The sequence below is a fragment of the Dermacentor silvarum genome, chromosome 1, assembly GCF_013339745.2.
Source record: "Dermacentor silvarum isolate Dsil-2018 chromosome 1, BIME_Dsil_1.4, whole genome shotgun sequence".
NCBI classification, from domain to species: Eukaryota; Metazoa; Arthropoda; class Arachnida; order Ixodida; family Ixodidae; genus Dermacentor; species Dermacentor silvarum.
The window spans coordinates 46,434,214-46,459,860 of NC_051154.1; the positions used below are offsets into that span (position 1 = coordinate 46,434,214).

Consider the following 25,647-nt stretch of genomic DNA (forward strand, 5'->3'; position numbering starts at 1 on the left):
GCAGCAGTAGCAGACGGCAGTGACATCGCTTCTGCTTGGAACCAGAAGCTGTGACAGTGCGCTTAACACCGGCCACTGAGGGGATGAGCGAGAGAGGAATGCAGAGGAGGGTAGGTTGGCGGTACTTAACCAGGTCGGCGAAAACATGTATAGAGGGGCCTTACACTATAGCTGTCCAGTGGGAAAAAGTTGCAGCAAAACTTTTGTATCACTGGTTTAATGCAGAGGACAAAATAATTAGCAAGCTTTAAGTTAACAAAGCATTTCATTCTGGAAGGCTTCAGAACTCCATTGACTGATCTGAAAAAGAGAGAACCATAAACTTTTAAGGTGTAGGCAAAACGGCAAATTTGCAAAATTCTGGAGGCTGCTTTGCAAAGCTTCAGTCTAGCCATAAACTCATCTGCAAGTTATGTTTCTATCCAAGTGTGAAGTGTCCAGGTGAAAATTAAGGCATTCATTTAAATCTGTACGCATACAGTAATTGGCACTTGTCATTCGCCTGCAGAATGACATGGCAAGTACAGTTAAACCTGGATATAACGAAATTGACAAATTCCCGAAAAACTTCGTTATAAAGAGGATTTCGTTATATGCAGGTTCGGCACGAAAATTCGAAAAATAAACGTTTACCGTATTTACTAGATTTTAACGCGCCCTCAATTGTAACGCGCACCCGTATTCCGTTTTCGTCGAAGCACTCATCCTCGGAATGTCACACCAGGTACCAGATGCGTGGACGCGTGTCGTTTCGCACAAGCGCGAGGCATCGGAAACGAAGAGCGAGCGTCACGATGGCGTCGTAGCGTTACAGTAGAACCTCGCTGTTACGTTCCCGGGTGCTGCGTTTTCCCGGCTGTTACGTCGTTTTCGACCGGTCCCGGCACAGCTCCCATAGAACCCCGCTGTTGCGTCGCAACTGTGGGACCGTTCCCGCATCATACGTTGCGAACTGCCACCCCGCGCCGGCCCGAGCGGCCATTCTGACTTTTCATGTCGCTTGGCTTGGTGGCTTGACGATGGCATTGGCCGCCCAAAGTGCCGGGGGAGACAACTGTGACGTATTTTCGGTTTCCGCCAGCAAAAGTATGGCCCTTGAGATCCGTATTTGCTATATAAGGATGGTGTCCATGACGCGTTGTGGCCCTAAAATTGGTTTTGGCTCATAGATATTCTGTATATAAGGGTACGGCCACGCTAGCGGCAAAAAACGCGCGCGTCATGCAGCGTGCGGCAAGTTGCCGCGCGTCTCACCGCGCGGCATCGCGATAAGATCTCCCGCGCTCTCCGAACGGGCGAGCAACACCGCGAGCGCTCGTTGTTTCATGCGAGAGACGAGATCGTCGATTGAAAACCCGGCGCGGACCGGTGGCGTTCCGGTTGTGATGGCTCCGTGACGTCACCCTCGTCGCTCTTGATTGGCTCTTCATCTCGCAGCACGCGGCATTTGCCGCAGAACCCATTTCGCGCGGCACGCCGCAAGGCCCCCGATTCCTGCCGCTTTTGCCGCGCGTTTTTGCTGCGTGTTTTTGCCGCTAGCGTGGCCTTACCCTAAAGTCCAAGGGCGATAACGCAGTCGCCGCGCGCCGTATGCTGTATGTGCGAGTGAAAACGTGCGAGGGGAGCCGACGACCGCGTCTAAATCTCGCGCGCGCAAGAAAAGCAGGGAGGAAGCGCGCCTTCTTCCGTTGCGCTCGAGGCACCGGCGAGGGAGCGAGGGGGGAGGGATAGCGGGGCGGCGCGCGGTCGTACAGGCCGTATCTTGAAAGCGATCTGCGTTGGGGCAGATGCGTCGGCGGCTCGTAGCTTTCTGCGTGCTGTGTGTTCTCGGCGCTCAGTTTGCGTTGAAGCGATAGACAACAGCACGAAGGTCACTTCGGTCGCTTCTCCAGCGGCGCTTCCACACGCCGCCAGCGTTTGACAGCGCGTGTGCGCGCTCATCGAGTCTGATGTGCCACAGCGTGTACCAGCGTGTCGGCAACATCAGCTGGAAAAGGAGAGAGTGCCGGCTTGGCGGGCTAGGCCAGCTGCAGCAAGCGTCAGGATCAGATTTGAATAAGGAAGGGGGAAAGGTCATGCCCGCGGCGGCAAGATCGCCGTGTCGAGGGATGCAGGGCCGCCTCGCACACGTGCGCTCGCTGCGCATTCCATCGCGGCGGAGAAGGTGCTTCCGGTTGCTGCTCGCGCAAAAATGACAAAATTTGGGGCGAAATCTCTAGGTGGTCGGAGGGGAAAATTCGTTATATCGAGGGGGTCTCCCGCTGCCACTTCGTTACGTAGAGGTCTCAAATACATGTGCTTCTATGGAGTAACGACGGGCAATCGGAAAACTTTGTTATATCCAGGAATTCGTTATATGGAGGTTCGTTATAACCAGGTTTAACTGTATTTGCTAATTTCGAGAGCTCTTCCGCCAGCCCTGTGCATCGTCTTTGAACAGCCAATAAGGGCTTAAAGGGTGTGATGGGTGAGAAAATACCTTGTAGAAACCATGGTGTCATTCCTCTTTCATTTAAAAATACATAAACTGGATCTGTAGCTTCAGGTTAGAATAGAGCTCTGCAGGGTAGCCTTTGCAATTCATCAGCTGCCCTCAAGGAGGCTTTTCTTATTTAGTCACTGCACACAGATCCTTCCTATGATAACATCTCTCATTTTGAAAGACTTCTTCCAAACATCAGTTAAAGGGTTAGCAAAGTGAGTTTCAATATTCAATGTATGTTGTAGGCTATGTTAATTTATAGGTCGCTAATGTGCCATCCTCACCGGGTTCCCAACTCCAACTATAAAATGTAAAAAGAAGGCTGGCTACTTCATTGGCACGAACCCCTGTGAGCCATAAGTCAATACTAACACGCATGTAGTAGGTTGATACAGTCATTCTGCCAACATTCAGTGACTTGTAATTACTGTTGCACTTGTAATTACTGTTGCCCCCCTTACTCAATGCCCTTCAATGGGCCTGTAAGGTATTTTGAATAAATAAATAAACTGTTTCATTCCACTTTCACAGAAAGCATACTTACACTACATTTGTATCGATGACACTTTTTAAAAAAGAAAATAATTGAATAAGCAAGCTGTGGCACCAACACACTGATCAACAGCTTTATGTGAAAATTGGTCTTGGCGCATATCAATACGGTTGTTTTGGTGTATGATGCAAGATGCACTGACTGCACATTACATTTCGAACATGCACTTGTCCCATTCCAGCCAAACATTTGGGCTCAGGTACAGATTTCGGTTTCATTTTAATTAATCACGTTAGTGCTCGTTTTCATGGACATGTCACAACATACCTTTAGCAGGTAGCAGGGGCAGAAACAATACAATTTATTAATGTGGAGGAAAAATTAACATGGCTATTGGTCTGACAGTCCATCGCATTCCATGCATCTGTAAGGCCTCCTAAGAAAAATGAATGCTAGGGGTGTGCGAACATTTGAACAACGAATAGAATATTTTCCAATTTGAGTCAGTTCTTGAATCACAGTTGCTATTTGTAATTTCAATTATGTCTTTTTTTCATTCTACACATTAACTGTGCATGATCAAATGCGAAGTTTAATGAAAAATGAGCAACTTTAATCCCATCCATAGTGCACATAAAAAAGTATGAGAAGTTATAGTAGAACACGTGGCATTACCCAGGGAGGAAGCTAGACCCTTTCAGCTTGAACTGTGATCATTTGCACACAAATTTCACTCAGATAATGCAATTCATCCAGCAGTTGGTATTGTTTGATACCATTTACAGCTGCAGCACATGTATGTTCTCTTCAGATCTGAATACGCCTTGTTGCAACATTACGTACTTGACATATCAATGGCACCATCTGCTGCAACCATTCTAACTAAAGAGCGAACAAAATGCGTACATTCAATTTAACCTTAGCGGTGCATGCTAGGGCTGACTGATTAATCTATTAACCTTCCGATTAATCGATCAATGCTTTAATCACTTCATTTTTTATCACAATTAATCGGTTGAGGTCACAGGAGGAAAATGCGGCAAGCATTGGCACCGACACTTTGTATCGCTTGTTCAACGGCAAGGTTATGATGAATTAAGCTAGAGAGTTTTAACTACGAGAGCCTCTCTTGGTCTACCGACAAAACCCACCCACATGCGCTACACTAGGTGCCGGTGGAGGGAAAATAGGCAGCTTCTCTATAATAGGGGCTTTTGTTTTCAGCCAGTGATGAAGATGGTCGCAACTTGCGCACTGCAATTAACAAGACCACACACGAGAGAAAGTAGGTGCTTACCTATTTTCTTAATGACTACATCTGCTTCTGCGAGACAAACCTTGTCCACAAAGCCTTGAAACAATGAAACGCTAGATGCAAGGCCTGTCTTCTTGTATTCTTGAACAGTTGAATTGCCAACATCTACGGCTTTGTGCTGGGCGTCATACTCATCAATCTCATTGGACAGTTGGCTGCATAGGAAGCATACAGAAAAGAAAATATGGCACCAATTTTCCATTGGGTCTAACAATCTGGATACAAGGGGGCAACTGAAGGACAAGTGAAAAACTAATGTTTACACAGGTCATTTCTCTATTTTACTTTAATACTTTCATTTCTGCATGAGATAACATCTATAAGAGAGATGCACATCATGTATTACAAGCATGATATGCCTTGCATGAATCTCAGTTTGGTGGCCTGACAGCGGTATCAGTTGTGATGGCTCCTATTTGTGTGCACAGCAAACATGTTCTTGAATTTCTTTGCTTTATTCATCATTGAGAAAAGCAGGGATGCAGCATTTTTATGTATCAAACTGCCAAAACAGTTTATTAATCACTAAGAGAAAAGAAACATCTGTGAAATTCTTAATGGTTAACAAGCAAGTAGCAAGCATGCATAAAAGAAAACTGCAGAATGAAGTGCCTTTGTGGTTGTGTCAATGATTCATTTATGCTGGGTGGCAGAAATAATCGTTTAACTGAGGCTCTGCAACATCTATCATTGACATCAGTGTTTGCCTATCCCATCACCATTCCTCTCCTTTCAACTCTACAAACGCACTCATTAGATGCCAGTGATACCCAGTCAGCCGTGAGCAGCCATACTGTGTATTACTTTATTCTTTTCCATTGATCAGCCAGCCAGCCTTGTCTAATGCAGCTGTTGACACTAGTCCATTTTCGTTGTGTGCGCAAGAGTAGTGGTGCAACAGATCTTAGCATTTTGTGGGTGCTGGCAAAACGCTTCAAGTACTATCTGATTTCGTACAGCATTCATTGCTGTATGCGAGTGGACGTTTCTAAAGAACAAAAATACATTTGTTAATAGAGTAGTACCGACACTAGACTTCTGACTTGACATTTTTTTCTCCTTGAAGTGAATGTCCATGCAACAAGGCACCCTAAATAATTTCATATAAGATGTGTATCTATGAGCCAGTTTTAATTTTGGGACCCAGGAGGTGTATATGCCTCGACGTCATGATACCTCAGCTCACTCTGTTGCGGCAATTGCTGCGCCTGCCACAAGACAATGCAGCCAGAAGAAATGCGTGCAGCACTCATCTATTTTTTTGATGAACGTCATCATACCTTGCCTTACTGCTACATGTCAGAATATTTGCTCTGCGTCATGATAATGTTAATGGCGCCAAGTCCGGCATTTCGTGACCAACTTTAGTATCGAATTAAAATATCTGATGTTTCCCAACTGTCATACTTGTTAAGTGTCCTGCTTTTGCGAGCAGCAAGCCCGCAGTAGTCTCTACAACTTCCAAAATATGTGTCATTACTTCCTTAATGTTGGCATCCAGCGACGAGCATTGCCCAAAGTCAGTAATTTTATCAGAGGATTGATAATGATGATATACGGGGGTTTGATAGCACAAGGGCCAGGTATGGCCAAAGAGCGACAAGAAATGGTGCTGAGCAATCAATGGATCAAGGAATTGTGGTGGGTAGATGTAACATGGTTGTAAAGAGGCCTAAAATCAGTCGCTGTTTAAGTGCATAAAACATATACCATATGTGCATACATAAACATATACATGTCGTAGTTTTAACTAAGACAGTGGCTGTAACGAGGTGTTGCTGTGTACTTAGATAATGTGTACAAGCGACGCACAGCTGCTCCTCGGCTGGAGGAAGCACCAGCGCGGCAGAAACGGGAAGCGACCCAACCCCAAGTCGAGTTCCGAGAGTCCTCCGCCGCCCCCAGCATCTCGGCCACCGGACAGGGACCGAGGGCTGAGAGTTTGCCCCCTCGAACACTTGCAGTGCTCGCCTGCGTCTTTTGTAGAAAATAAACTCAGTCTGTCTTCTGCCGCCAACTGATGTGCATTCCTTTCACGGACGGGGCCAGACCCCGTACGTAACAGATAACATATACCTAATGTAATGATAAATGAAAAACATTCTATTAGGAATACTCAAGCAGCAATACTGCCTCACCAGGGCCTCATCAGAGGATTGTGGAGCTCTGCCAGCATGTTAACGAACCGCTGATAAGCTGAGCAATTCTAGAAAATGAGAGCACCGGTTGTATTTTGTAATGATCCATTCTCCGTTCTTATCATTTGCTGTGCCGAGTGGCCGATTCTAGCAGCATAGCTCCAAGTCAATGACCGAGAGTGAAAAGAATGGAAAACGGAATGGTTCATCATAATATAATTATAGTCTAATGACTGGAAAAACTCATTGATTGTGCACGAAACTTCTTGATCCTTCCACAACTGCAAACCACGTGCTCTGCTGTTTCATTCTGGCGTAATACTACATGACCCTTAACCAAGGCGCAATGTGTTGTGTGCACAGTGCAAAAGTGTGGGAGTGAGTGGCGTTGGTAGAGTGCAGTGGCAGGAGTGGTCGAGCATGGGCGTGACTGCAGGTTTGGCATGTTGCCAGACAGCCAACAGCTCGTGGGAGTTTGGGAATGCTACATCAGACAAGTTAGTAGCATGGTTGTGTGCCACTATACTTCAACCCAATCGGCGCTAAACGATCAGTAAATCTTCATTACGACCTAAAAAAAGGTTGGTTCATCAAAATGAGACTACTAAATGCAGGAGCTTCCGAGAGAACTTGAAGGGGAATTATGATTAGTTCGTTAGAACTTTGCATTATAATGAGGTTTAACTGTATTCAAAGTTATGCTCGCAGTGTAAATGCCGTGAGCTCAACTACAAGATTTAGCTCTGCAGGAAAGCCAACCTTGCAATAGAAGGAGGCATGACGAGAGGGAATGAGAGCTAAGGTGTCGTAGCTGCAGTATTACAGTCATCATCATCAGCCTATATTTATGTCCACTGCAGGACGAAGGCCTCTGCCTGCAATTTTCAATTACCCCTGTCTTGCGCTAGCTGATTCCAACTTGCGTCTGCAAATTTTCTAACTTTATCACCCCACCTAGTTTTCTGCTGTCCTCGACTATGCTTCCCTTCTCTTGGCACCCATTCTGTAACTCTAATGATCCACCGGTTATCCATCCCACGCATTACATGGCTTGCCCAGCTCTATTTTTTTCTTTTAATGTGAATTAGAATATCGGCTATCCCCATTCACTCTCCGATCTACACCACTCTCTCCCTGCCTCTTAACGTTAGGCCTAACATTTTTCGTTCCATCGCACTTTGTGCGGTCCATTAGCGTAGCCAGAGGGGGGTTTTGGGGGGTCGAACCGACACTTTCCTATCTCTCGGAGCTAATGACCCTTATTTTACTGTGAACTACGGATGCCGTAATTTTCACAAAGGCTTCTAAACAGGAAGCAGTCCTGCTTCAGGCTGTCCGTCAATTCCCAAGTGTCATCAAATAACAACAAGTGTCGCGTGATGACTACAATACCATGACCAAAAGTTACTTCCAAACATCTCTTAACAAGTTAGACAGCAGGTTACCGAAAGTAAGTGAAACTTGTTCTAGCGCAAAGCTTCGTTCCTATATTTTTAAATCTTGAATAATATAGCATGCACATAACACTGAAAGCACGATTGAGTGATAGACGACTTGCGAAATAGTGCCCGCCCTCTTCCGTACATAGCCGTGGCCGTACCACTCACTAGAAGATCTGGCTGGAAAACAATGTTTATCTCGACTGTTACCTGGGCTGCAACAAGTCTGACCTGCAAACAAGAAGACACGATAGTGCGCTGTCTTCTTTTTGTTTGGCCCCAATTTTAGCGGTTTGTTTGTGCAAGTTATGTATCAGCTAGGCCATCGACATACATTACATAAATGCATCAATTCGTAAACGAAATTTTAGTTGTTTTTAATATCATTTTTTAAAATAGCATAAGATGATAGCATAATATGATGCGACGGGCTGCACGACTTAGCAATGAAAAACTTTTGTCAGAAGTTAAGCAATGTGTTGTTTCAGCAACCTAAAAATGTGCATCCTCGTTGTTAAGGGGGGACCTGGGTCTTGGACTAAGAATTTTGTAGAATCTTTATTCTTTGACTTATATTGCTGAAAACTTGTACATATATGTAATGTTATGTGCTTATTACGAATATAAGGTCAATTTTCATTTATCTCTTTTGCTTCAAATTTCATGCGTTTCCTTAATTATCTTCCGGAAAGATTTGCCAATTATGTTTTTTAGATATCACTAAATAGGGTATCAGTGGCTTCTGTATGATTCAAGGAGTGCAACAAAACCAACCTTATTGGTCTGCCGCACCTAGAACACGAGTTACGAGGTATTGAATTAGTCACCAGAAAAACTTTTTCGAGTTTCAAGTTTTCAAGTCTTGCAACTTTTGTTCTAGGTAAGGCAGAGCCATAAGATTCATTTTGTTGCACTCCTTGAATCGTACAGAAACCATTAATACCCTGTTTAGTGATATCTAAGGAACACATAATTGACAAATCTTTCCGGAAGATAATTGAAGGAAACTTGCACAAGATTTGAAACCAAAGGACATATACGAAAATGGACCTTATATTGGAAATAAGCACATAACATTACATATATGTACAAGTTTTCAGCACTATACGTCAATGAATAAAGATTCTACAAAATTTTTAATCCAAGACCCAGGTCCCCCCTTAAGGCATTCTTGTCCGGGGAGTGCTAGGAGTTTGTCTTTGTGTGGTGTACAGCCTCCATATATATATATATACATACAGAGAGAGAGAGGTGAAGGAAGGGGAGGAGTGTTGTCGGTGGAGAACACCCCCAAAATAAATTTCTGGCTATGCCACTGGTGCGGTCCTTAACTTATTCTCGAGCTTCTTTGTTAACCTATTAGTATTACAATAAGAAAGCTTATTTAGATACCTGAAACTCAACCACTTGATTCACAAGATTCATGTGGCCCCACTACACAAGCGTAGCTGCCCTGATGCTTGCGGATCTGCCACTCAAAGCCGGGAACCATGCTTGTCAGATGTTTCAGTGTAGTGCGATGGGTGATGCATTAGCGTGCCAGAATTTATGCCTGCATCATGGTAACAACCTGTTCATTGTGCTGTGCTGGAAGGCTCTATTCTAAGCCCACAAATGCAGTTTGTTCGTGCAATGTTAGCTTGCATTGTCACTATAAATGTCCCCCGTAACCCAGCATATTTTTTGACCGTAAACAAATAATAAAATTAAAATAAAAAGTCTGGACTGGCTTAATTGCTTAATCTATGCTTTCAGAGAGAAATGCTCTATTATCAAGCTTACCTGACAGTCGGCACCGCAAAAGGGTCAAATGCAGTGACATTTGTGATGTCTATGGGCACACAAATTCGACCAGTCTTAGGATGCACAGAGAATGGTGCTTTCAACAGATGTTGAGTGCCTTTTGTAACAGCCACATCAAGTCTTGGGTAGCATAGTTCAAGCATTACTTCTTCCAAAATAAACTGATACTTAGCACTCTGAAATGGATGAAAGCATGAAAATAGGAGTAAGAAAAGTGCAAGATCCCAACAGGCTGTTGCAAACCACAGTTAATTGTGGAATAAAAGCTATAAAGCAAAGGAAGTACCTTTTGCTGCGCTTTTTCAACCACAGCAACAAAAGCTTCCCAGCGCTTCTCAGATGATGTTTGCGACAAAACACTCTTTTCGATGTCTTCCTTAAAAGCTGGAGAGTATGTCAAGTGTGATTTCCACAGGGAATGTACCACTCACATGAAAAAAAATTTTTTTTTTAAATTTGCTACCCAACAATCAAGCTGAAACTAGATATGATAAAATTTCCACAAATCCAAAAACAGCAACAATGAGAAAAACTACACAACTACAACTACACTCTGCATAACCTCTGAACAGGTTATGTTGGCTGTAAACAACACATGCAAAGGCTCCATTCCAAATATACAAGCTGCCTGCTATAGTACATAATGCTGCCTGCATCTGATTTGAGACTGAACACTAAAAAAAAAAAAAAGGTGTTTTTAGCCATTTGGAAAGCATTAAAAGTATTACAGTCAAACACCTTTATAACGAAGCGCTTGGGGCCCCCGAAATAATTTGTTATAATGGCCACTTCGTTGTAACGGTTGCGCACCACACAGCTCACAATAAAACCGGGACACAATTCCTTTGTTATACAGGTCATTTCGTTGTAGAGGCGCTCAACTGTACCATCATGGAAAATTGTTGCCACATAAAACCTTACAGATTTACAATACTGCTGACAATATGGCTGGAGCAGTACATGTATCCATGCATTAGGTCTTTACCACAGGCTACGTATGTGCATTTTGTGTATTGTTTACATCTTGAGGAACACTGCCTAGATGCTTTCATTGTGGGTACTAGAAGGCTGACCTAAACTCATGGTAACTCTCAGATGCTACTTGTGTTGTGTGCACATGCACACAAACTGAACTTTTGAGCTGGCTTGAAAAACAGGTGAACATAAATATTTGATTCCCCCCACTAACCCATAAATGCCAGATGCAGATATAACTTTTAACTAAATATAATGAAAGTGGAAGATCAAATAGAGATCTACAGCAAGCAATGCACTAGACGTCTGCATTACTTTAGTAGATTTGGCTGCAGCCACAAAACGTTGCCACTGACAAGAAAACGGAAAATGATGCTATATAGAAAAATACAAAGAGCAATGGACTTGGTTACAATGATACGGTGATGCTACTGCATGTAAATAAAAACAACAAGGTGTACAAGAGTTTACAGTTAGCAGTACTTTCTCAAGTGCAGTCTCCAATAGCACAGGAAAAGATTGTCATCTACCCGATTAGCATGATGCTACAAAGGAAACCCAAATAGGCTTTTCAGAAAGAAAACTTAACAGTTGAAGAAAATTCGCCCTGGTCTTGTCCCGGTCCGAGGATCAAACCCAGGACAAATACTTTTTTGGTGGAGGACGGTTAATGAAAAGGCTGTTTCACATGCAGCAACTGCAACGAAAAATAGCATTGCTGCCACATACGTCGCTGAGCAATTTTCGCTGCGAGCTTTCACATGCGTTAACGACAGTGTGATTTTCAACAGAGGGATGCCCAAGGTTGCTCCGGGCTCTGAACTTATTCACCCCTCTATTGTTACAATAAAACAACATGAAAACTGTTGATAGGGCGTGGTGATCGGTTATCACCGACACCACGCCCTATGCTGGCTTTTGTCCTTAAAAAAGATCCAGCAGGATGTCTCGGTCGGTGGGCGCTACGGCTCCAATAGTACTCTTACACAGTGGTGTATAAGACAGGCCGACTCCATGAGGACGCTGATTGCTTGTCACATCACCCAGTAGACCCACCAGACCTTCCTGAGACCGGTGAGTCAACTTGCGTCCTCGTGCTTACAGCCATCGCTGATGAGCAACAACGTGACCCTTACCTGACAGACATCATTCTCAGCCTGATGGACCTGACAAGTTCCCCTCTTTGCGTATGTTTGTGCTGCAAGATGGCCTATTGTACCGTTACAACATGCACTCTGATCGCCCTGAACTGCTGCTGGTCATTCCCAAGCATATGCATGAGACTGTACTCGCACAGTTGCATGATGTTCCTACCGCTGGTCATCTGGGAGTCTCAAAGACATATGACCATGTTTGGCGTAGTTTCTTTTGGCCAAGTACTTACCGTTCTGTTTGCTGTTACGTCGCCTCCTGTAAATCTTGTCCGCACCGCAAAGAACCAGCAACCCCAGCAGCCCTACCAGCTGGCCGTCTTCAGCCCATTGAAATACCATCTGAACCATTCATCCGGGTTGGCCTTGACCTCCTTGGCCCTTTTCCCGCTTAGTGGGAACAAGTGGATAGCAGTTGCTATGGGCTACACCACACGGTACGCGATCACGCGGGCTCTCCCTACCAGTTGTGCAACCGACGTCACTGACTACCTTCTCGAAGCTGCGATACTTCAGCACGGTGCTCCCCGATAACTCCTTACCGACCAGGGCTGCTACTTTCTCTCACAGGTTGTCCAGGACATCTTGTACACCTGCGCTACAAAGCCCAAGTTTACAACGGTGTATCATCCTCAGACGAACGGCCACACAGAGTGGCTCAGTAAAACTATTACAGAAATGCTCTCTATCTATGTCTTTACCAACTACCATTACTGAGATGCCGCTCTGCCGTTTGTCACATTCGCCTACAATACGGCCCACCATGATTCCGCTGGTTTCTCTCCATTTTTGTCTCTTGTATGGACGAGATCCTATACTACCGTTTGACACGATCCTTCCAGCCGTTCTCGATACGTCAGAATATGCCCATGATACCATATCTAGAGCTGCAGAGGCATGTGAGATTGCACGCCTGCACCTGACCACTTCCCAGGAAAAGCAACGATGCATATATCACGGTCATCACAGCGATGCCCACTTTAACCCTGGTGACATCGTGCTTCTTTGGAAAGCAGCACAGCAAGTTGGTCTTTGTGAGAAGCTGATTTCACCCTATTCAGGCCCGTACCGTGTCTTGCGTCACGTGACAGACATGACCTACGAGATACAACCTCTCAATACCTCCAGACCGCGATCCTCCTCTGATATCGTTCACATCGCTCGACTGAAGCGGTATCAGTCGAACCTACCAAGCGCCGAGACAGCGCCTTCGCCGCCGGGGGTCATGCTACGAGGCGCTGCAGTAGCGAATGATGATGACAGGACTGATGAAGATGACGATCGCTGATAGCCACGTGCACGGGCTTCATCTTGTATGCCTGTCTTCTGCCCATTGTATATATCTTGTAAATATATTGTCAAGCGTCTTTTCTCCCTGTAACAATATGTTTGATTTTGTTATTTAGTATTAAAAATAGAATATGTGGCATGCTTTGTGATCCTTAATAGCGTTGTACCGTTACAATTGCATAGTCCACAACTGCGGAGATTCCGCAAAAAACTTCGTGTAATAGACATCGGCAGAAAAGCCTTATTTCGACAGCGTTTGCTGTTGGCCTGCCCGAAATCACGCTGATCACGACTCTGTGATGGCGTGCCCAACTTGATGGAACCCAGTTAAAAAAGGGGGGGGGGGGAGGGGGGGGGGCTGCCACGGTTGCAGCGGTCGTGGAGTGAAGATAATAGCTGTGTCGCTGACTGAAAATCGCGCCATGTGAAACCGCCTAAAGGGAAAATTGTCATCCACCCAACTTAGCACAAAACTACTAACAATTTCCATTTCATAAACCTTCCCCTGCCTTGCAGACTCCTACAGAACAAATTTGCCATATTCAAGATCTCTATGCTTTAATTTGTTGACTAATTAGGCCTCACTCTGTGATTTGCCATCCTCCTGGTTAGCTCAGATGGTAGAGTGACTGCCCTGGAAAGGCGTTGGTCTTGGGTTCAATCCCCGGACTAGGATGAATTTTTTAACTGCAAAGCTTTCTTTCTGAGAAACTCGTGTGGGTTTCCTTTGTAGCTCTGTGCTATGGTTGGGTGGATGACAATTTATAATTTCATGAATATTCTCCCACCTTGCGGGCTTCCACAGGACAGATGATCTGGCAATAGCTTAGCATACCATGTAGCGTCCTCTGAACTTCTGGGTCATAGTGAAAGAGTGCAGCAGCTGATGTAAAAAGAGGCAGCTTGCCAGGGAGTTTAACCATAGCACTACCAACTCATTGCAGTAGAGATGGCCTTATTTGATGCCATTACATCAAGTATGATTGCTCACACTGATGGAGACTGGTCTGCTCAAAGGATTCAATGCCTGCATCTCAGCTTTTCAGTGACCAGTTTCCATGGAGAACTTAAGGCAGCATGCTCATATACTACCTTCCATTGAACAGCCTTTTCGCCTCTTGAAAGCAAAGCTGTAAAATTCTTACGTTGTCCTTTCCATGTCACTTGCCTAACTTCACACCAACATGCAGAATTTAAATGTCATTAACAGCAAAAGAGAGAGAGATCCAAATAAGTTGTCATGGAATGCTCATGACACTATTATGAAGTCAGTTTGCAGCTTGCAGCATTTTAGAAATAGGCTTGAAGAGTACCTCACCAGGCCCCATTAGGAATTTCAGTTGTACATTGGAAGTTTAGGGCACTGTCCAAGCAGCATTGTACAGCAAGAATTTATAAAAAGGGTTCAGTAATTTTGGAGATTGAAACAAATGAAATGTTGCAAGGCAAAGGCACTAGGAGATGAGCTATACTCCCCGTAGCAGAGGCTCTCTCCCATTGCGTTAAGCATAATCTATACCAAATCAACACTCGTCTGCCTTCTATATCGGAACAGAAGGTCCGTGTGATAATGTCACAAGTGCTGCTCCTTTTTTTCCCCATCTCTACTTTTCTTTGCTGCACGCTGCACTTCTAACGGCAGTTCTGCGAGCTCTGTCTTCATGGGATTTCCTGTGTTCTTTGCAGTGCTGCTGGCTAGTTGTGTGCGGCAGGCGGCTGCCATAACAAGGTGGGTGACAGCTATGACTCGCGTTTTAAGTAATGGGCTCGTTTGCAATGTCAAAATCTGGCGAGGAGCCCTTTAAAATGAAGCCTGACATATATTGATATAGAAGATTTTCTATGGATAAATGTTGGCCATTTCCTTATAGCAAGACATAGCTCTCTGAAGAATATAGTCAAGGTTAGAGTGCAGCAGTTGCTCAGAAAAGCAATTAGCTGGTACACAAGTGCACTGCTGCTATACGAGTATGAACGTCACATAAAAAAAAAAAAAAAAAAAAAACTCAAAAGTAACACATCAAGTGTACAACAACATACATTGACTGTATCTCACCTGCTATTAGTGAGGACAAAAATGCCAGTCCATTTCCATCATTCCGCAGCTTACTGTGCTTTTAGCCCATGAAAACTGACCATGCAAGCATTAGAAAACAGATCCCTACAAATTTTACGTAACTACCATGCAAGTATCTTACTACCCAACAAATCCAGAAAAAATGTAAAAGGATACAGCTATCAGAGGAGGCGCTAACCAGATCATGCCAAAACTTGTCAGCCTCAAGCAACTTTTGGTTCTGGAGGGCAATCACTGGAAAGTAGTCCTTTACAATCTTTAATGTTTCCCTGAAATATAGACACATACCACATACATAACACATAAAACCACTGCCTTTGCACCCACTACCTTACCTCACACTTGGATGCATACTTTTGAACAAAGATACTTTCTTGGAGTTCTGAGCTTGTGACTGCAAGAAAAAAGTTGCATAAAAGAGCACTGCAGACAATACACATCTGAGCATAAGACTGCAACATAAATATTAAGCAGAAATACAAGATACCTTTAAGTGTCTAGACACTGCTACGATTGAAGCTCACATTATCAATTCGTCTAAATCATAAGAAAGAATAAATATTATTGAGAACGCCTCTTGAATTTTCCACTACCAAATGCAACAGCAGCCGCAACAAAATTACACTAATGGGGTACTCAGATGTGCGGCCACTGCCTCAAATTGAGCTGTGTCACAACGAACAAAGACATGCATCTGTGTAAGGAGTACCAGCACCTTGCTGACATGGGAGGCAACAAAATTAGGAGGTAACTTTAGGTGTGTGCACACGCACGCACACACACGGAAAGAAAAACAGAATTCAGCAATTCTGGCGGCTCTGAACTTATTTACTGCAAATACAGCAGGCTCTTACGGCGGACACTGCCATCTAAAGAATGTCTTTGCAATGTAGACGTCATCGTCTGCTACAGGGTAGCCTAGTGGGACCATCTAAAAGTTTGTGTGGGGTGCAAAACCCGGCACAAATTATACTAAGCGCCAAAGCTGCACAATATCGCAGTGGTTAGCGAGTCCTGCTTCCAACTGCACATTGCTGCAAGGGTGGAAGTTGAATCCCAGCAGCAGTGGTGGTGGGCGAAATTTTGTCACAGTGAATTACGTTATCTTACGAAGAACAACTTTACTGCAATGCACATGTCAGCTTCAGCCACTTCGGAATAGTGCAGTGGTTAGTGGGCTCATCTACCAACGGCACGTTGCTGCAAGGGCATGAGTGCGATTATGGGCAGTTTTATTAATTAATTTTGTTGCTCTATATCAAGGGTGAAGCTGAGAATGTGGCCTGACGCTGCCACCAGCAATTTAATGGAAAGGACAGACCCAAATACCTTGTTTCGAGATTTTAGCTGCTGTCAAAGAAAAATTAGTTTTAGTTTAGAGTCTTTAGCATAATAGCGGGCTCAGCAGTATAGTAGTGGGATCAAAATGCGCATCCGTAGACACTTAACGACCCATAGTGTTCAGCATATGCAGGCTATTTCTTAGATTTAACATTACCATCTTTACGTGATGTACATAGTTTACATAAAAAAATGCCGGCAGTCCAAACCGCCTGCTTCAAACTTAATTTGGATTTGCTTTTGTAGAATTAACTTCATTCGTAGCAAATCACTGTGTAAACTGCTTTCGCTTAGTCTCAGGTCACTTTGAAGACAGAGTATTATGAATACCCTTGTGGATTTTTCGAGATGGCTTGTTGCTTCGAACATGTCGAGGCCTAACAAGCGGAACTTCCAGGATGGCTGCGCTACCTATTGACGAAGTCGACAAAGAGGCGTGATGGCATATGACCTCCGTGATCTCCGTGAGAGATAGAGAAACGAGCTGAGAAAGCTGAACAAAACGCTGGAGAAGAAAGGCAATGAGCTGAGAAAGAAAAGTCAGAACGCCAAGAAAGAAAAGCAAAAAGTTGAACGGAACGTGGCAGAAGAAAGGCAGAGAGCTGATCAAAAGGAAGCTGCAGAAAGAAAGGAACGAGAGGAACAGAGAGCTCATGAACTTAAGCTAAAAGAACTAGACGTGCAGCGGGATCTGGCCAGGCAATCGGCAAATAACCTCTCAATAGATGAAAGACTTTCAGGTGAAGCAGGAGCGAAAATAAAGAGATCTGATGCCGTCGCACAAGGTGAACGATGACATGGGTTTGTTTCTCCTTACTTTTGAACGAACCTGCGAGAAAAGCGGGTTGGCACTAGAGAGTTGGCCACAACAGTTTCTGACCGTTCTTCCTGGCGAAGCAACAGAAATAATTGCAAGGCTAACAAGAGACGATGCAGATGACTATCAGAAAGTAAAAGCTGCGTTAGGAAATATCGGCTTTCAGCGGCGGCTTTCCGCTGTTGTTTTCGAGAGGCAACTAGAATGCCGGGTGAGTCTTTTCAAGAGTTCACTTATAAACTGAAAGCCAATTTAATTGAGTGGCTAAAAGGGAAAGACACGTTCGGTTGTCACGAAAGGTTGTTGAGCTAATCTGCATGAAGCAGTTCTATGGATCCTTGAGCAAAGAGATGCGCCTGTGGATTCAAGGTAGGTCGGGCGAAAAGGACTTGGAACAGGCTGCAGTGCTAGCAGATGAATTTGCCGCATGTCGCGAATCCGAGAAAGCACGCGTCAGGCCATTCACTAAATTCAGCAAAGAGGAAAACAAGCGCCCCTTTCACAACGAGAAAGCTGGAGGTGGGACAAAAGACATGTCGACCGACAATTCAGGACAGAAAAACCCCGCAATGAAAGACGAAAGAAATACAGGAAAGGCGTTTGAGGCTAGAAAAACGGTCGTCTGTTTCCGTTGCCAGGAGCCTGGACACCTTGTGATCGACTGTCGGAAGCATCGAATTTTTTTTTTTTTTTTCATGAATGGCGACAAGAACTTGCCGCTCTTAGAACCCTACCTTCACGACCTAGAAGTGAACGGAACACCATGAAAGGTACTTAGGGACTTGGCTGCGACAATGGACAAACCTGAGGATTTCACTGAGGAATGTGGGTAGATCCGGCAGGGAGTTGAGGAGAACAGTGTGTGCTTGCCCATAGCAAGTGTGAAGATTAAGGGGCCGTTTGGACTATTGCTGACTGAAGCCGCAGTATCGCAAAATCTGTCGAATCATTATCCCTAGTTATTTTCAAATCGCTCGGAAATGCTGAAGAAAAAAGGCCAGAGTTTTGGTGAACAAGCTCTCCCGTGTTCCAAGGCTCAGGAGATCGTGGCGGAGATAAACCACGGCAACGAAGCAAAGAAAAGGCCTCATGACATAGGCACTCGGAAAGGACAGCACATAGCTATAAAAAGGCTGAAAAAGGCGCTAGCGAGGAGGCATCAGGGTCAGTGAGAATACCGCAGGAAGGACTAGCAGAGAAATTAGGTACTAATTTGGTGCTGCCACATTCGGAAGGCTTTTTAGACCTACTGAGGATTGATAAAGAGGGAATCGTGGCAGAAGAAGAGCGATTACGTCGCGAAAGTAGAACCAGTGACCATTCCGGAGTAGAGCACTGCACGGGCTCGGGCTTACCTGAAAGCCCGGGCCCGGCTCGGCATGTACTTTTCGACCCGGGCCGGGCTCGGACTTTCTGGTGGTGTGCATGTAACATGCAGCGAGTTATCCTCGTGCGTCTCGACTCTGAAAAACATGTCTTTTTCGGCCTCGGGCCGGGCGTGTAACGTAGATTATTCCGGGCCCGGGTCTCGCCATAAAACTTTTGGTCGGGCTAGTACGGGCCGCCCAACGTAAAAACGGGCCTGGGCTGAAAAAATCGGCCCATGCAGTGCTTTATTCCAGAGGACGTTCCTTGTGGATACGAGACTTGTTTAAGCAGCCCTAAAGGGTCAAGGAGGCACTGAAAAACTTCCTCATACCTCCGCACCTGAACGACGTTTTGGAATCGTCAAAGGGAGAGGAGAATGCCATGGCGGCCAAGCAGGGCAGGAAGTCGACGCTCGGTATTTACAGAGGCGCATTCGGCGACCACCTCACATGGCAAAAATTGGTCAGACCGCGCCAGGTCAAGCTAGCCAAGTATTCGGCTCAGCGAAGAAATGAGAAAGACGCCACACCGCAGCCCATAAGACAAGGGGACAGGCCATCATGTAGAACTTCAAAGGACTCAATGTGGTGGTTAAGAAAACGGAGACGTCGGCAAAGGCGGATGACAACAGAACAGGGCGCGTCTCTGAGAGTAGGGGTGCGGCTGAAATGGTCAACCTGGCTGAGCGAGACATGTGCTTATGAACAGGGCTAGTCAAACAGTCAATGAAGTGGAATGCACCGCGAGAGCGAGGACAAAGGGAGAATTGCTATTCTTCTCGCGTTTACGGCCTCCCCATCAGGAATGAGAAAGCAAGCAAGAGTGGCAGGTGACGGCAGAGGGCAGTGTATGTCTGGCGCCCTTTGTTTCCCTCGGCGAGCCCAAAGACTTTCAGACTGTGACCCCGTAGAGTGCGCATTAAGAGGAATTAATTGTCGAATTGGGTGCATCCATAAGGTTCTTGTTTGTAAATAGAGCGCAATGCATTTTTTTCTTTCTGTTAATTATTAAAAACTTCTTAAACTTCTTACTTTTAATTTCAAAGGTGTTGTGTTAGGCTCGAAGTTTCGTTGTATTGATCGTTATACGAGCCAGTTACGCAAATAAAACTGTGAAACAGGTTTTGAGACGATGGTGGCTCGAGGAAGCGCTGATTTTGTAGATAGGCACTGACCCCCATTGGAGGTTTGTAGAAACAAACCATTTTAGGTAATTCAATGCTTGCCGGGTAGGTGCGTTTATCGGCTACCATTGTAGAATTTTGATTTGCTGAAGTGCGTTTGGAGAAGCAATTTTCTTTCAGGGTGTAGTGTGCAGATAGAGTATGACTTTTTGTTTTTCGACTTTAGGTGCCACTTTATGAATCAGTTTAATTTAGAGTTGAAGCGTTCAGCAGAGCCCAGTACTTTTTGCATTAGAGGCGCTGGTACTGGCAGGTAGCATTGACCGAACGAGTAACTCACTACGCGGCATTTATTCCTTTGATCATTTTCAATGCACTCTCAATAACCGTGGCTTTCTCTGGAAAGAGAACCAAAAATGTTAGGCATTAGGTTGGTTAAAATACGCCCTGAAGTCTGGTTTTCTCCTTTTGTTATTTCTAGGGAATCGAGAAAGAGGACTGCAGGTATTATTCAATAAGGTTTTATTTGAAGAACTTGTGGACCTGGCAGTTCTCATGGTTAGTTGGGTGCTCTCTGTTCATTGTGCCTTGGGCTTGGTGTGGTCTATTTCCAGAAGGTGTCACCTGGCATGCCTTAGAACGACCGGCGAAACGAAGCAGAGGCATGGGGTCTACTGGTCTCTTCGAGGTGCTTGGATGCTGCAACCCCCTTCGAGATATCCTGTGGCGGCAGACAGGCTGTTATGATCGGCTTGGAATTTCACCGCTCAACTGTGTTCCGGAAACGTTCCCACATGATTTCACGTGTCGGGGTAATTCCCTTCATCCCCGAGAGGTTATCTTCCTGAAAACTCGATTCTCTCAAGTGTGGGAAACATGCCCGCCCGCTTTCCAGTGTCAAGGTTCCTTCATCCCTGAGAAAGCGTCACCCCTCTATGCTCTGAGCAGACGCAATGCAAAGGCGAGCATCCTAAGGAGAAGGCACGAAGGGGAAGAGGTCGTCGACTTGACAACCTGACAAAGGCATTGAAACTTCTACAAGTTGCCCAGGGAGACATCGGCTACCACAAGACCGTGAGAGGTTATTTAAGGCCACCCTGGCTCCTGCATTAGGCAAAACCGTTGGAGACTCGGATAGAGTCACAGCCATGTACCAATGAAGAAACACAGCCTTTTATATTTTTCATCATCAGGATGCCCGTATTCATCGCCGTCTCCTGATTCTTGCGGTCACTACCCACCTTACCCGGCCAAGATCGTATCAGAGGCCATGGACAACAGGCTTGTACTGATTTCACCGCGGATCGGCAGACATACAAATTACAAATACAATGTGCTTCCGGCTGTCATTGCACTCCCTCTCGCACATTTCGGAAGCACATGCAAGGCTTGGCAAATAGATAAAATCACTTTTGTGCACTTTGCGAAACTCAAAGCATAGTTGAATAGCGTCCCACACGGAAAGTATGCTATCACACTATACTAAAACTCGCCTCCTGCAAAGTTAATTTGTGGAATGGTAATGCTATTTCCTTTAACCTTGCTATTACGCTACCTTTAAACTAAAACTGTCTATTAAATGTAGCTGATACGGTACAATTTGCCAAATGCAATAAGGGTAAAATAAGCTTTTCTTCCTGTTTAAAAAAAAGAAACTGTTGTTGGCTACAGTAAGTAGTGGTCATTCAAGGCAGTGTACATCACAGCCTTGTAGTGTTGCTACAAATGTGAATAGCATATCTTGCTACAGTGCTGTAACTGCACAAGAGAATGAAGTCTAGTGTTCATAGTGACAGATGCTGTCCTAATGGTGGGTTCAAGCACGAGACACAGCTTGTGCCTCCAAGCTGTGCCTCACCTTTACTTGTAACATACATAATGACTGGTTTATTCATGTTACGTCATTCATAAATGTTAACATGGCTTTAGCCACCACCAGGAGGCAGTGAAGATTTTTGGACTGATGAAACAAAGAAAGCTCGCTTTAACAAAGGTTCTGGCTGAAAGTACTAGTACTTTGTTATGTCGAGGTTCAGCTATACCAATTGTTGGCTTTTTTAGTTTTAACAAAAAAAAAAAAGGAGCATGTAAAGCAATAAACAATGCATCAACATTCCAGTAAAGACAGTTTTGAACTGCTTTACGCATGCTTTTGGGAAGCTTGGCGAATGCCAATGTATTTAGTAAAAGCTGGATATCTCTAAAGTGGTGAATTACAAGCAAACATGACTGTTCTGATTGGCTTCAATTTCACCATTGCAAGACATGCCATAAACTGAATAATACGACATTCATTAGTAAACTTAAATTAGCCACATGGACAACGCAATTTTTTATAGAGGTAATTTCTGGTGTTCCAGAGATCCACGTGGATAGGCAGAGAAGTGTTCTGTATAAAACATTTAAAAAAAAAATCTGCTCAAACTAAAACAGAGAGAGAGGTTGTACAGTGAGCCAATCAGTGGAAGATAGGTGTGCAGATGAAATATAGGGCAAACAATAAACAGAAAGTTGGTAGTACCGAGAGCAATTATGTCTGTGTTAATATTAAGCCTTTCATAACTTGGTGCTTATTAAACATCATAAGAGCTAGTGGCACTGGTTCACTGTAGTACCATGCTGCCATGATAAAGAAACGCAATGAGGTCGTGCCTCAAAGTAATGCCCGTGGAACGCCTTTCAAGAAGCTTCTGAATGCTCCTTTGTTTGACAGTATAGTACCATATGAAGTCTACTGCATTACACTGCACATCATAGCAGCAGCTAATGGTTGGGATGTCAGAAAGGAAGTTCAGAAGGCCCAAGCTATAAAATATCTGCTCAATGTGCTGCCCATTCATCACAAACATGATGGAAGAGTCGGTTAAACGTTACAATCGCCAGCTGTCTGAGAATGTGATCAAAACCAGTAGCTGGGTACTGATATTGAGCACGTCATGTTGAAGGCATTATTTGGTGGCACTTAGAATGTAGCACACAAGTGCTATGCTGCACTGTAAAAGTGTAAAAGAATTGCGCACCTATAGAGGCAGCTTGTTATAGGTGCGCAATTCTCTTACACTTTTACAGTGCAGCAGAGCACTTGCGTGCTACATTCAGTCACATACCATATCATCATTTGAAATTTCAAAGGGCACCAAGTGTAGTGCCCTGTAAGTTTCCGGCTACTAATACAATTCCACTAAATCAAAGTTTCATTATTTCATTTACAAAGCTTATTGTATCTCTCACTGTAATAATGCAGGGCAATACAGACCTTTAAGAGACTGATATAGTTGGCAATGGCTGCCCGTGCTGCCGCTCGAAGTCTCCTTGCTCTTGCATCACACACCCAGCAATGCACTCCACGGCGCCCCGAGTAGACCCACAAAATGTGCTTGAAACCAAAATCCTCTGCAACAATAAAGTACACAACTGTAAAGAAAAGGTATAAGTGGGTTCAGCAGTTTTGATAAACATTATAATCTCAAGTTTATCTGATAATGCCAGTGCATGTTTTACTCCTACCAGAGCAATGCAAAGCCACATAGGCGCAAGGCTCCCAACTATCCACTTCGTACAGTGCAGCGTCCGGCTTGCGCTGGAAGTGGCAGTGCTGCTTCCTTCAGAGTGTGATGGCACCTGGTTGGCGGGCGACATTTTAGCAGCTTCCACTCCATTGCTTAGGCAATTCTTCTTTCTGGGGTTTTACATGCCAAAACCATTTCCGATTATGAGGCACACCGTAGTGGAGGGCTCCGGGTTAATTTCAACCACCTGGGGTTCTTTAATGTGCACTACAACGCAAGCACACGGGCGTTTTTGCATTTCGCCTCCATCGAAATGCGGCCGCGGCGGCCGGGATTCGATCCCGCGATCTCGTGCTCGGCAGCGCAACGCCTTAACTGACTGAGCCACCGCGGCGGGTATTGCTTAGGCAAGCTTCTCCAGATTGCATTTTTGTGTGTATTTTGATGTACTGCTAAGGGAAGCCACATGCTTGCACTGTGGCCACACTTGCCATGATAGCTTTAGTAGATAACATTTATTTTACAAACAGCACAGTTCTCAAAACAGACATTGCCAGTAGCATGAGTGAAGTTCCAGAACAGAGAGGTGCAATTAGCTAGCTCTGAACAGTTAAATAATTTGTCAGGTTCTCACCTTGCTTTCTACAACACCTGGGGGACCTAGTGCGGAAAAATTTGTACTGAGCAACTGAACACTGCAGTAACAAGCATGGCTAGCCATCTTCAATGCTCTAATACATTTGCACAAGTTTATGGCATTACTAATACATATGAGTGCATCATGTAGTACATTTTTTATATATATTTTAGCCTTTTAAAATTTTCACACATGCCTGAAAAAAAAAAGTTTCAGTAAAAATCTGCACCACTAACTACAGCAGAGGCAGACTCTGCCTTTGTTCCCATCACTCCTGTTGTGTACTTGTTTGACAACATTTGAGAATAGAAGCAATAAGAACGGGCGCGTTACAATGGATACAATCATAAAGTACCTCTCAATACCCTGTCCAAAATCTGCATGGCTAAAGTCATGAAGGCCCAGCAACTTTTGCATATTTCGGCCCCTTGGCAGCACGTTCGCACGTCGTCGTAATCTGTCATATCGATGTCAAACACTAGTTCCCTTTCAACAGGTCCAAACGAAGGTTCGTGGTGGTTCTTCGGCTGCAAAAAATACGAAGTAGGTAACAACTCTATGCAAATCTCATAGAAACGAGTTTTTGCATGCGAAACCTGTAGAAACAAGAGCTTACATTGTAATTGTAGACAGCGCCAATATCAATCTTGTGCGGGCGTTTATCCTTCAATGCCCTTTGCAGTTCTTGCATGCTTGAAAAGGACTGAAACCTGATGTAAACATCGTCTCTCAAAGTGAAGGATATTTCGCGGTTTGCACCCCTTGACTTGTCTGCAGAACATGCAGAACAAACCAAACAATGAAATAAAGCGATGATCTGAAGAAGACAGTAAATATGAAGCAAGAAGCAATAAGACACCTTACCAGCGTAGGTTATCCACTTGTAAAACGTGTCAATGGGAAACAATTTTCCATAGTATAACGGCAAGAAATCATCCAGAAATTCTGGATTGTAGGCGCCACTCACAGGTGCCATGGCAGTTTTTACACTGAGACAAAACCTGTTAACTTCGCAGGGCAGGATGTGTTGAGACAACTGCTTTGACCAGTAGCTTTGAGTGAGGTGCAGCTATAAATGTAACACAACCACCGTGAACACTTTACAACATTGAGTTCTTCCCCAGCACCGCATCCACAGGCACATCTAGCGCACCTCCCGCAGAAATTCGCGCGCGTAAAAAGGGTCTTGGTTGCCGTTGCGCGGCAGGACCCTAGCCAAAGCGGGCCAAAGTTAAAACAACACCAGCGCCAGCGAGAACTCTCTGTGAAAAATTTTTTTAGTATAAACAGTAAAAATAATAAAATTTGCGTTGACAAGATTTGTAATAAAATTATTAACGTTGCGCTTGCGACTGTGGACAAAATACGGTATTAGGGCGGCTAAGTCAGCAACCAACATTATTAGACAGCAGACACACCACACAGCATGGCTGAGACCGCGATGGCTGAGATTGGGCAAGTGGAGTTCACAGACTCCAAGTGTGTGGATCCTCAAGCACCTAGAAGTCACGACGCAATGTCAGAAACCAACTGCAACAATACTGCGAAAGAAGGTTTCATTCATGAGGTAAAAGAAACGCTGTTAGACCCCCAAAAGTGTCACTGACTTACTAAATTGAATGTTTACGTTGGGAGTAGTTGCAAGGCTTACGTCGCGACATTGCTGTCCAAGATGGTTATGTTGTGCAC

General features: G+C 44.6%; 2 protein-coding genes across 11 annotated transcripts in view; one reads left to right on the plus strand and one right to left on the minus strand.

Annotated features, from left to right (window-relative positions):
* Positions 1 to 201: 201 nt before the first annotated feature.
* Positions 202 to 25,140, minus strand: LOC119462111 (DNA primase small subunit-like). The gene is made up of 10 exons (XM_037723459.2): positions 24,823 to 25,140; positions 24,575 to 24,729; positions 24,314 to 24,485; positions 23,069 to 23,205; positions 15,499 to 15,557; positions 15,320 to 15,432; positions 9,957 to 10,054; positions 9,650 to 9,846; positions 4,273 to 4,445; positions 202 to 300 (listed from the first exon to the last, which is right to left on the minus strand). The coding sequence occupies exons 1-10, from the start codon at positions 24,932 to 24,934 to the stop codon at positions 281 to 283; spliced, it is 1,236 nt and encodes a 411-aa protein (XP_037579387.1). The 5' UTR covers positions 24,935 to 25,140; the 3' UTR covers positions 202 to 280.
* Positions 25,141 to 25,347: 207 nt separating this feature from the next.
* The window catches only part of LOC119462122 (protein CASC3-like), a 103,769-nt gene continuing 103,469 nt past the window's right edge, over positions 25,348 to 25,647 (plus strand). For 9 of the 10 annotated variants that reach the window (XM_037723470.2, XM_049667490.1, XM_049667498.1 and 6 more), the window contains exon 1: positions 25,348 to 25,525. In XM_037723470.2, the coding sequence (XP_037579398.1) occupies positions 25,385 to 25,525 (141 nt within the window). In that variant the 5' untranslated portion in view covers positions 25,348 to 25,384. The remainder of the gene's footprint in view (positions 25,526 to 25,647) is intronic. The other variant, XM_037723503.2, reaches the window with a different exon arrangement.